The sequence below is a fragment of the Pituophis catenifer genome, unplaced genomic scaffold, assembly GCF_029215685.1.
Source record: "Pituophis catenifer annectens isolate HBS135680 unplaced genomic scaffold, rPitCat1.0.hap2 SCAF_2, whole genome shotgun sequence".
In the NCBI taxonomy this organism is placed as follows: Eukaryota; Metazoa; Chordata; class Lepidosauria; order Squamata; family Colubridae; genus Pituophis; species Pituophis catenifer.
Window position 1 is genome coordinate 234,813,301 of NW_027256882.1, and position 13,099 is coordinate 234,826,399.

Sequence of the window (13,099 nt, forward strand, 5' to 3'; positions counted from 1 at the left end):
GTACAATGACTAGACACTGCACATGTATTATGCAAAGGAAAAATCAATCAAACCTGTTATAGTTAGTATTTGAACTGTGTTAATGCTATAAATCAGTGTTTTAAATCAGAGGTGTCAAACCCAATCGCATCGCAGGCAGTATCATGACATATCAGGATGTTTTTGCCTTTGCGGAGCCGGGATGGGTGTGGCCTGCATGGGCCGTATCCGGCCTGCGTTTGACAGGTCTGATTTAAATGCTTTAATAGCTATAACCATAGTATATATGTCAAATATAGGTAGACTTCTGAAAGCATAACAACTGTTCTGTTTAGGGACCATCTGAAGTTACAACTGCACTGTAACTTTATGATCAGTCCTCGCATTTATGACTATTGCAGTTATGTTTCTCGTATTTACAACCATGCCCATGGTCATGTGATCTACATTCAGATGTTTGGCAACCAGTGGGCATTTAAAATCATAAGCTGCAGTCACATGATGATGTCTCACTTAATAACCCAGGGTGACTTGCTTAATATAACCAAATGCGAAATGATATATATTTTTTAATTTTTTTAATTTTTTAATTTATTTTTATATGCTGCCCTTCTCCGGAGACTCAGGGCGGCTTACAGTGCGTTAAGCAATAGCCTTCATAATTTTGTATATTTTATACAAAGTCAGCTTATTGCCCCCACAAACCGGGTCCTCATTTTACCCACTTTAGAAAGGATGGAAGGCTGAGTCGACCTTGAGCCTGGTGAGAATTGAACTCGCAGTAATTGCAGGCAGCTGGATGTTAAATGCTGCCTTAGTAGCATTTAGTAAATGATAGTAAATCCATCATGGGCCTATGATACTTTGCTTAGCAATCATAGTGTTTAGCAACAGAGTCCCTGAACCCAATTGTGCTGGTTGCTAAGTGAGGATTATCTGTAATTAAAACATTGATGAAATCCTACCGACAAGGCATATTTTATTTTCTTGTAATATGTTTACTTCTTTACTAAAATAGATCATTCAAGTTTAAAATTAACTTCTTTAAACTACTACACAAAAAGAGAGAGTGCTGTACCTTTCTAAATCAATTATCAATATTTGCAGAGTAATAACTGCAGTTAGAGTGTGTTTAATGTTTCATGAAAAAGCTTTGCAATAATCAAAACAGACAATGCAGAACAATTTCCTTGAATAATGGAATACTTTGTATTAAGTAATGGGAAATGTACATTTACAACATAACTTAGACTCAATATTGTGTACACTTAACAGTAAGCAAACAAGAGTTTATGGGACCTATTTCTGAATTAACAATCCATGGGATTACTTGTTTATATTTGTTTTCCTGAGGGCCAATATGGCTGTTAGATGTTTTAAAAATTCTGCATTCATCAGAATGAAACAAGAGGATGTGGTCTTACAAAGAGTGCAGAGAAAAGCAACAAAGATGGTAACAGGTCTGGAGGCTAAATCATACAAAGAACAGCTAAGGGAACTAGGCATAATGAAGAGAAGGCCAGGGGAGACATGATAGCAGTCTTTCAATACTTGAATGGCTGTCATAGGGAAGAGGGAAGATTTATTCTCTACAGCACCTGAGGACAGGACTAAAAGCAATGGGTGAAACTCATCAGAGGGAGATTCAAACTGGAAATAAGGAGAAATCTCCTGACAGTAAGAACAATTAAAATCAATGGAATTTTAGTTCAATTGCTACAGGTTTTCAAAAGACTGGACAGCCATTTGTCTCAGATGATATAAAGACTCCTGCCTTGGGCAGGGCGCTGGACTAGAAGACCTCTAGCATCCCTTCTAATTCTATGATTTTAAGAACCACAAGCTTTTACAGCTCGCTTGCAACTTTACCAAATTTAATTCAGCCATTTTCTTTTGTTATTAAATAGGCATTGCTAGTTCAATGCACACACACTCAACTTTTAAGATGCTGAAAAAAAATCCCCATCACCTGGAATAAAATCCATTCTCCCACTCTTATCTTGCCCTGATTTCTGTTAGAGCTATAAAATTTAGTGAAAACATTATTTATTTCAATACATAGTTGTATTTCAGATTGGGACAAATGGCATTAGTGCTCTGGTATAATAGCAGGCTTACTCTATTTGGATTTTCGGACAAAAGGTATCTTTTGTGCCAAGTTCTAACAATGTAGTTCTCTAATGTAACAGGCCACCAAGAAACAGTCCAATTCTATAATTCCCCTCATTCTGAGTACCTTACTTTGCTCCAGAAACTGACCCCAGCTTGTTTTATCTACCTCATCTACTTATACCCTAGTGATTTTGGTTGCTTAATCTGAAGTAGATCATGAATTTAGGCCCAATATGGTGTAGTTGTTAAGGTTCTGGGCTAGAAATCAGGTGAGTTCTAGGGCTTAGGCATGAAAGCCAGCTGGGTGACTTCGGGCCAGTCATTTTCTCAGTCCAACCCACTTCACAGAATTGCTGTTGTGGAGAAAATAGAAGGCAGCAGTATTAGGTATGTAAAGGGCAGCATAAAATCTAAACAACAACAACAACAAACTATTCAAAAGTATGGAAAAAGGCTTGAAATTCTAAAAAAAAAAAAAAAAAAAAAAAAAGGCGAGGCAAAGCCAAAAATAATTTGAAGTATATAGTTTAGTTAATACTTATTATTTAATCAATTTATAACCTGCTGTAAAATAAATGGATATCTTACCTTAATATAGAAATATTAAAACATCCATGGTAAGTTTTTTTAAAAAACTGTCTATTATTAACACTTTTCTCCTAGTATCACATTAACAGTTACAATTTGTAACAGGTTTTGAAAGTGATAAGGAGGCACAGCTAAAATTTTTGGAGGCTGCATATGACCATGTATGCATGTCATTCTCTTTACCTATTACATACCATACACACTTTGTTTTAAATAGTAATGTTATTAAAAATTATAATTGCACTGACAGAAACTAAAACAAAGTAAAAGCAATAAAAAATAGAAGGTGCAACATAACATAACAACATAACATAACAAATATACCTTGGGAATTTCTAGGGAGTGGCTATCCTAAATCTGTTCCATTTCCCACAAATTATTACGAAATCAGCTTCATTTGTATATCCAGTATAGAGCATCTTTTTCCATATCATTCTTATAGCTTATCATTTCAAAACCCACTTTTTAGCTCAGTCTCTCTGACACAGCAAACTGCTCCTCTCCCATAATATCTTTTAAGCACAATCTATTTATAGCAGCAGACATTCTTAAAAGTAATTGGGTCCATTGTTCACAAATATCCTTCAATAGATCCAATGTATTTTGCATCATTCTGTATTCGTAAATCATATTTAAATGTCATTCTTCTTTAATTGTAACCTTTCATTCCTTCTGATTCCCTCAGGTGTTCAACCTTCAAAGTTCCATCCTATCATTTTTTTTAAGAATTCAGAACGAAAACATTTTTCCACAGGAAGGATTCTTATAATTTATTTCAAATCCATCTGGGCTTTTAGTCCATTATAACTTTTCAAACCAATGTTCTGATCACCCTTTTGTTTTTTATTAAAAAAAATAAAGTTCTTAAAATTGTAGTTAAAACTTTTTTCTTTAGGATTGATTGAACAAAACTCATTCACCGCTTTAAAACCTGTTGATTCAAAGATTACTAATAGCTAAAAAGCAGATAGCAACCGATTTCTGAAAACATTAAAAAAAGAAACATGCAAATTCGGGTGCTGACCATGGTTTGAGTGAAGATGGCTTCCCTGGTCTAGAGCATTTGTGGGCAACTTCAGGTCTTTTCCTTGTCCAGGCAAGAATTAGGAAGAGCTGGCCTACTCACCAGCTCTTAATTCTATCAATTGTCAGCTCTGTTACCATTTCTTCCCTGGAAATACTTCACCATCATACATTCTGTAAAATATCTGGGTCCCTATTAAGTCCCAAGCCCAGAGATGACTCTGCAAGTCCAATCGAGTTCAATCATTTGTTTTCACCTACTGATAATAGACAGACTCTTGCTAAACAAAAGCTAGCTACTTAACCTTCTAACCTACTAGATATAACCAGAGGGATTATAAAGTGTGGCTATCCTGAATCCTCATCTCCTCCCATCAGTTTGGGATTACACAGTATCTTAATCCGGACCTCTCTCTGGGAAAGCTGTGTGTTGCCAATACTTTCCCTCACTGTTCCTCCAGGTGCACGTTCCATTATATCCCTTCTATAAATAGTCATGATTTGCTTAGCCACACAGAGTATTCTCTATAACCAAATGGGCAAAGATGCTATAATTTGAAAAATCTATGATCATTTTTCATGAAAATGAATGTATTAAAAAATTGTTCCATGGAGAGATCATTCATATAGACATCAATATTAAATTTTGGATAAAACAAAAACAAAATCTTGGGTAGCTTTCTCTTTGGAATAGCCAAAAATACTCATTGGTTCCATCATCTTCAATGAATAGCATAGTTCAAAAGGAATTGCAAAAAAACAAGGTGGATTTGACTAAATTTGGAAAACTTACCAACAAAATTAAGAATATCTGTTGAGGCTTACTTACATGACAACTGATAACAATAGGCATACCCATGGAAGATAAGTATCAAATTTATTGTGAATATGACATTAGAGAAAACTGATACAAGATCCCCCCACCACCTATATAGCTCCATTGCACTTAATGGCAAACTTCAAGCTCAATCATTCTAGAAGGTGATTCACCATAGAATGAAATACTGACTTTTCTTTCCTGAGAGCTATTTTTCTACTAAATATTACTTAGCCTTATATTTCTACAAAGTATACAAAGTATATTAGTTCTCTACATGGTAACAGCTATTAGTTCTCTATATGATAACAACTGTCAAGAAATGTTACGCTTTTTACTAGAAATTATACAAAATTAATTCTTTAGAAGAACAGCAGACTAAGGCATGGGAGTATGCATCAATGTAAACAATGACTTTGTAGTTAAAAACACATTTAATATAGAATTCAATCTGGAAACTATGGACTATATTTTTACACACAGATTTGTATTATGTAAGTTGTTAAAATATTTTAGTAAGGATAGGACTTGATTATAATAGAAATTTCTCTTATTTATTCTGATTGATGATTCTTCTTATTATACCTTTGCTAATTAATGATTGATTTAATTTCAGTAATAGTTAAAACTGATATTTTATCTTTATATGTAGTATTAATCTAATGCTACTTTGAAAATTCTTGTCAATTTTATATAGCCTGTAAATCTATTTTTATGTATTTCTTTTCTATTTGGTTGTATTTTTAAATGACTGTTAAAATAAAATGGAAAATAAATAGTCTATGGTAATGGCTTATGGTAGTATTATTTCTCAAGGTTGCTTATGCTTATTCAGAGAATAGGGATATATAATACAATGCTATTGAAGCATTGAAGCTATACATGTTTCTCAAATACTGTAATTAATATTGCATTGTAATTAACATTATGCCTTTTTTAGATAGCTTCTCTTTTGTATTTTTCCTGCTTTGTGTCTCCCGCTTTACAAATCTGCATAAGTAAACCACAAAGCTTCTGATTCAGACTTCTGTCCATATAATAATAAAAAGAAGAATGTGTGGATAATTGATGTGGCAATACCAGGAGACAATAAAATAGAAGACAAAGAATGGGAGTAGATCACAAAGTATCAAGCACTGAAAATCGAAAAGATTATGGCATAAACTAGCTGTGTTGGTCCTAGTGGTTTTTTGTACGTTTGACAAAATTTCCAACTGTCAATTACAAAAGGCCACAATGCTTGGATAAATTACAACTCCCTAGGTTTTTGAGAAGAATATATGTATGAAGGTCAACACCAGATAAAGAACTAGCTATTATTTCACATTGTTGTATTTATAATAATAGTAATAATGATAATAATGTATTAAACTTGTATGCAACTCTCAATGACTTACAACAATAATTTAATAAATAATAGTTTCTCAAAGCAAATATTACTGAATTTGGGTACATGGAGTATATATTGTACACATATTACAGTACATATGATGTTGATGATCTGCCAATTTGTATTTATCACAGTCTTTCTAAAAATAGTTTATATATTATTGTGAGCAGCTGTTGATGGTAAATATTTCTGTGGCCCCATGACGGATATAATACTACACTACTAAAATATTGAGTTCCTGCACTGAAACTCCAGACAAGCTCCAGACTAATCCAGACTGAAGAGTTGTTCTGTCAAAGCAGTCCTTCAGAATGTATTATTTAATCTTTTATAGGACAGATTTGCCAAGTATATTTCAACACACAAACATGCATTACAATTCTGTCTAGTATCTTTACAGAGGTAGTGACTACTATGACATTTATATGAATAGATAGCTCCTTGTCAAAACAGGTTATATTCTGAAAATACACTATTTCTCTCTAAGAATTATTGTAAAGCAATTGTAAATCTTTCAGTATAAATATCTATGGTGAAGCTGCATGTCACTAAAAGTTTTTAAATCTGAACAGAGGTTTTTCAACCATAATATAGCAGAAGAAGCAACAGTCAATCATGTCTTTTTAAAAATTAAGGGCTTGTAAAGGACTACCCCTTGAGATACTTGAGAAATACTTAATAATAAAAAATTGGTAACTTCTGGGATGAAATGGCTGCTTCACACATTGAAGTAAGTCATAATTGTAGTTTGATTTGGGGTTAAATGATAAAAGAACCTAATCACTGACACTGATGTGTGAGCGCAGCCAAATGCAGCTTTTGCTTAATAAGTTAAAAGGCAACACTGTTATGATGCAACTGTTTTATTTTCCACTGCAAAAGCTTGGAACTAAAAGGTTTTACAACAGACCTGATTTGACTGTGAATACAAGTCTTGTTTTACTTAACTCATAGTAAATAATAGGGTGCATATATTTTTCAATTATAGTAGTAAAATCATGATGGCATGCTACACTATGAAGAAGCTGTTGCATGACTATGAAAAAACATAATTCCCATTAACAACCAATACATGAAGCTGATATGTGGACAAGAATTACAATACATACAGGCTTTAAGAACTTTGGAAAAGAAAAACAAGACTAAAATATAATTAGGGTTTTGCTAGCTGCCTTCTTTATTAGCTGTAATATAGCTGTTGAATTTGCATATAATATTCATAATATATATATCCTTTTATATTATTGCCAGTTATAATTCCTTTTATTTTATTAAAAGTTAAAGATTAACTGTTAAAAGACTGATTTCAAGGGGGCAAGGGTAAGTGTCATAAAACCCCATACGAAAACAATGATGTTTTCTTGAGTATTTTTTTTTCTGTTCAATTGTAATAATCTAGTCTGGACTGCTTTTCTGTATACATAATGCTTTTTAAGTCAAGATTCAGAGCAATACTGAGTTTACTATTGTGCCCTGGTCAGATTAAATCCAGGCAACTTGAACTGCTGGTTTAAATAATTTAAATTACCAAGAAAAAAGAACCAAATAATTTATGTCAGACAATTTTGTACGTTTTCTAACAAATAGTGATTCTAATTGAAAGCATTCCAAGTTATAGAGTTTATGCATAATTCAAAACCTCCAGCAATGTAGTTTACAAAACTTTACAACAAGGAATTTATATTTTAAGAAAAAAACAATTGCAAATTGGCTCTAGACATATAAAAAATAATTTACTCAAAACTTAATTTTGGTGACAGTATAGCAATAAAACAGGCAGATTAATTCCCTTGGGAAGTGGGGTTATATAAATTTCAGGCTTGTCTTTCTTTTGGGTAAACATATCAGAAGGAAGTTGATTGACTTGAAATCTGAAACTAAAACCAGTCTCTAAAGAGCCATAATCATCCTGTAGGGGGTCTGGCCACAATGGTCACCGTTTCCCTGGAATTGAATCCAGACAATCATACAGAAACCAGTTACTAAACATAGTTGTCTCCTTCCCTTATTTTTTCAGCAGCTTTTTAAGTTAACCATTCATAACAACCTGGAGAATTTCTGTCTTTTAGAAGGGCTTGAGATCTAGTGAAGGGGCCTGTTGCTGAAAGAGGAACTTCAGGTAAGCCCTTTTTATGAGATGAACTATTTTCATGTAAGAGTATAGGCCTATAATGCTTAAAACTTTTCACTTGAGGCCTACTCTGCCTTTTGGTTCACCTTCTTGGACAAGAAGGTGAACCATGCCAGTAGTGGACAAGAAGGTGGACATGCCAGTAGTGAATGGGGCCCCTGGGTAAGAGTCAAATGAAAAAGGTAATCTAGTTCCTACACTCTAGCTGGAGTTTCCTCAACATAAACTCCCATTGTCACAATTGTAACACATAGACAGCAGACACCCACTGTAGGTTTTAATTTAAATGATCTGAATAGTCAAAGCTGTTTTCATTCAGGTGGGGGGTGGTTGTGGTCCCAATCCATGGTAATGAATAATAGATTGGAAATCATTATGGTGTTTAGTCACCTCATGTCTTTCACAGTATCTGTGCCTTATACATCCATCAACTTTGTTTTTTTCATTTAGCTTTTACAGAGAAAAGTCATAACTACAGGAAATTACTTTTGACATGCCAGGTAGGATTGTTCCCTCAAACCCTCCCCCCCCCAAAAAAAAATTCCTGGAGATCTCCTCAGGCTAAATGAATGTTCTGAAATCATCACTAATCATCATAACATAGTTTTCAGGAAATTGCCTCTGGACATCTCTTTTCTTGTCTCAATAGAGATAACAAAACTCCATGCAAATTCTTGAGGAAAAAGAAGGGCACAGGACAATTCAAGTGGAAGCCTTAAAGAGGTCTGGCAAAATTTCATCCTGTCCCTTTCCCATCTCTCCCCATCACCATTTTTTAAAAATTTAACAGGAAAATAATTTTGCAGTTAGATTTAATTTTTAATATTAATAATTAAAATTAATATTTGTACTGTGATGAATTGTATTTCATAGATTGTACATTCATTTTATGTAAAACACAAAATATTTGTTAATATGCAGGCTACAAAATTTAAAATTTAAAATGCAAAGGAGAAAGAGAAGGAAGCCACTAAAGTTGCCTATTTATAACTCCAAGCAGCTGTACAATGCTTTCCATCATATTTTCCATCGTATTTTTAACACAACTCAACAATAAAACACAACAATGGAACCACTGGCAAAACAATCTAGATGTCCTTTTTATCCATTATTTTTAATACCAAAACAGTATTGAATCATAAAAATATTTTTGCAAAACAGGAGCCAGGAAAATAGATCCATTAAGCAAAAAATTAAAAAGTATTGTTTCCCTCTATACTCGTATGTATTACCAATCCTGCAGAAGCTAGCACAAGAAAAAGTGAAAGAAGTGCTCGTCTTTTTCAAACTGCATCTTCACGCTTGAAGCATTTAAGTTATTTTCCAAGGTTTGACCTGCAATTTGGATAAGATACGATCTGAGTATTACGGTAACCTTATGTTTTCCTCAGACAATTACAGCATTTTTTCCCCCAGAGGGACAGCCACGGGGATTAGAAACCTTCTCTCAAAACATACATTCAGTGAGATTTTCCTCCAGTTTTAACTCGAGACTGGGAGGCACCTCAAACGAGAAACGGATCCAGAGACGCTTGCGCCCGTTTATGGGTCGTCCCCGACCCCCAAGCACTGCAAACAACCATCAAAGCCCCATATCGGAGGAACCAAGAAACACTTCTAGAAACTAACTCCACGGGAGTTGTTTACTACAATTAGGCTCGGAAGGGCCCCCCGAATCCCACACTTCAAGAGACCGAGAAGTCGTCCGCCCGCAGACACGCCCCGTACGAACCGCCCCGCTACTTGGGGGGGTTCAGTCGCCCCGATTCCCCGCGGCGCCCCTTTCTTCTGCCACTCCTCACCGGAGATTTGTAAGCAGATCTCGCGCCTGGGGGTCTGGAGGGTCTGCTCCTCTGCTTCGCCCAAGACCTGCAGGGTGGCGGAGCTTCGAGTTTTCTTGGATGCCGGCGGTGCCGTGGCCGGCAGAGTAGCCGGGGCCGAGTGTCTTCGGCTCCCCACCCCCGAGGTCTTCCGCTTCATGGCGGCGGCGGTAGCGGAGGAGACGACGGAGGCGGCGGCGGCGGCGGCTGCAGGGCACCGGGGCTCATCCCCGCCGCCTCGCCCCCAGTAGGGGTACAAGCAGCCCAACGGGAGCCAAAGCAGGAGGAGGAGCAGCAGCAGCAGCAGGACCAGCAAGAGGAAGAGGAGGGAAGGCAACTGCGGCCGCTTTCTGAAGCGCCGCCCCCTCCCCCCCAGCTGCTCCCAACCTGCCACTTGCCGCCGCGGCTCCCGCTCTCAGCCAGCGCTCCCTCTTCGGCCTCCCCTCACGCTCGCTCCTCATTGGGCCGGGCCGGTGTGAGGTCACAATCGCAGAGCCTCTGACAGAGTGATGTCATAGCGATACACCTGAACACCTGCGTCACAAAGGCGAACTAGTCCCAAGAGTGCCTGCACCGCGGCTCTAATCTTCTCCCCCCACCCCAAAAGAAATTGCAAAAAAAAAAAAAAAGGATCACTTAATTTATCAGGGTGATGCAACCTCCCCGCCTGACATATGTAATATCTTCGGTTGTGAACTGTTGGCCCCGTGTCTCAAAAACCAACTAAAACTTAAGAGGAAAATTTTGAATAATTTTACTTTCCGTGGCGTGTCATTTCTAAAGTGATAAAATATATTGAGCCTTTGTAATAAACATACCACGCAAAAAGTTAAACATAGTATAGAGGAGGCAGTTAATATTTCATTTTTACACATCAAGAAAGCCCCAATTCACTAGATGAGTCTCTTTCACATGGTAGAAGACGGTGTATTAAAAGTGACTTCTATAGAGAACAAGGATTATAGGTTTATTTTATGCATGTTACTTAGCAGGAATTGGCATGGAACTGATGAACCATTTCCAGGAAATGGTTGAATTCCATGGCTGTCACAAGAGAAGAGCTTTCAGTGGTTTATATCTTGATTCCTGGCATGCTTGTACTGAATAGTTAAAATAAGCATTACTGTGAATTTCTTGATTTTACATTTATAAAATTGCTTTAAATTTTGCAGATAGGCAGAGAACCAGGCTGGCAACTGAAAACTGATTAAAAATCAACAACATAATAAATTGACTAGTAATGATAAGATACATGCATACATATCCATGTTTGCTCAATCTCAAATACATTAGCCTCTATGAATTTACTGAAAACAATTCCAGCAGTTGCCGTTTGAAAAAATCTGCCTGTCCAATAAAACTAGAGGGGAAATTTGAACACTTCTAGTTTCCCTTGCTTGAGGCTACACCTGCTGATGACTACATAGATGTGAGGAAAGAGCAATTATAAAATTACAGTATAAGGCAAACTGTTTTGGAACACACCTCATAATATGCATGGAGTTTTTGCATAGTGCATCTATAAAATGTTACCAGCTGTGCTCTTCATTCTCAATTTTCCTGCCTGTTTTGGGGGCGTGTGGAAATATTCACATATAGTGCAGCTACCCTACTTACTGTTGTGGCTTCCCTTTGGGGGAAGTGTGCCATCTGCTGGATATTCACATTCTCACATTTCAAAGGCCATTTTTAATCCCTTATGTCCATTACAAATTTTCATGGGCAAAGAAAGTCAGCATGGTAAGTTCTTAGAAAAGCAGCCATTTCTAGTGTCACGCCACAAACAAGATTCTTCAAAGGACAGGTTTTGTTCCACCAACTTATTTATAGGCAAATCCAGGGGATTTTGAACTATATTTTGTGGAATCCTAGGATTCCAAGAATATTGATAAGGTTTTGTCAGAGATGAAGAGGAAAAACATTCACTTTAATACAGCCAATTTTCTATAATTAAAACTTTACCACCTGAATTGAGGTTCCAGGATTTTTTATTTTTTAAAAAACAGGTTCTGTGGCCTGAAAAACTTTGAAAACTCTCTTGTTAATTTGTTCAACTGAAAACCAAAAAGGAATCATAATGAATCGTCAAGTTAACAGTACTTGCAATGTAATTTTGTGTATATACCATTATAATATAGCCATATCATAATGTTGCTGCAATTTGTTGATGTTGTCACACAGGAAAAGAAAATCCAAAGTTGCAAGGACAGAATTACACTGGGAAAATGGAAGGTAAGAAGTGTGAACATGGAAAAGCTCAACCCAGTGAATGATTAAATTAAATGATCACAAATGGACATCTTAGACATCAGTGAAGTCAGATGGACTAACCATATGATCATAAGAATAGATATCAATTGACAATGTTAAAAGAAATGAAGAATAGAGACAAATTACTGTTATGGAGAAAGAGACTAATACTTTTAAGATATATATGCTCACATGCCATTGACAGAAAATGACTGATCAGTGATAAAAATATTTGTTCCGAATGGGATTACACATTAAATGTTTCAGTGTATATTTAGGGAATAAAGATGAAACCTTTATTTGTAATGCTCAAACATCAGACAAGAGCTAATATGGCGGAATGGCTATAGAACTGGACCAGAAGCTGGGAAATGCATCTTCAACCATGAAAGTCACAGTGTTTCAGCCCAATCTACTGCATAGGGTTGTGATTGGGAAAATATAAAGCAGAATATATGTCCAGGAAATAAATACAGTATCAAGCCTCATGGAAATAAATTTTTAGGTAAAGTATTTGAGGACTATGTGGAATAATGGTATTGTAAATCATAGATCAAATTAACCAATGATTTACTGTTAGGTAAACCCCTAACATTTTTTTATTATTTATAAAACTGATCATATCCCTTACATTTACTACTTGGTAAAGGCTAAAATTACATAAAATACATAAAATACATTGCTAGAAAAAATAGGCTAAAAGTCCTCGGTAAAATGTGTTTATTGCTAGTTTTTTTTTTTGGGGGGGGAGAGGATTATAATATATCATAAATACTTTTTAAATAAAATCTTATATATGGCTAAAGTAGTTGGCAGGTATGAAAATTGCTACTTATATAACACTTATTTGGGTTTTGTCTTAACAATGATTATATTCCAATTCTGCATTGATTTTTAGATAATTTCCAATGTCAGACTAAATAAAACACTAAATCCCTGTATTATATACATTTTGCATTTTCAATTTTTATTTTTGTCTTCATAAATAA

The 13,099-nt window shown here is 35.7% G+C and overlaps 1 protein-coding gene across 4 annotated transcripts in view; it reads right to left on the reverse strand.

Moving 5' to 3' along the window:
• The window catches only part of CDC14B (cell division cycle 14B), a 53,128-nt gene extending 42,696 nt beyond the window's left edge, over positions 1 to 10,432 (reverse strand). For all 4 annotated transcript variants that reach the window (XM_070935648.1, XM_070935646.1, XM_070935645.1 and 1 more), the window contains exon 1: positions 9,843 to 10,432. In XM_070935648.1, coding sequence (XP_070791749.1) covers positions 9,843 to 10,020 — 178 coding nt within the window. In that variant the 5' untranslated portion in view covers positions 10,021 to 10,432. The remainder of the gene's footprint in view (positions 1 to 9,842) is intronic.
• Between the last annotated feature and the right edge of the window lie 2,667 nt (positions 10,433 to 13,099).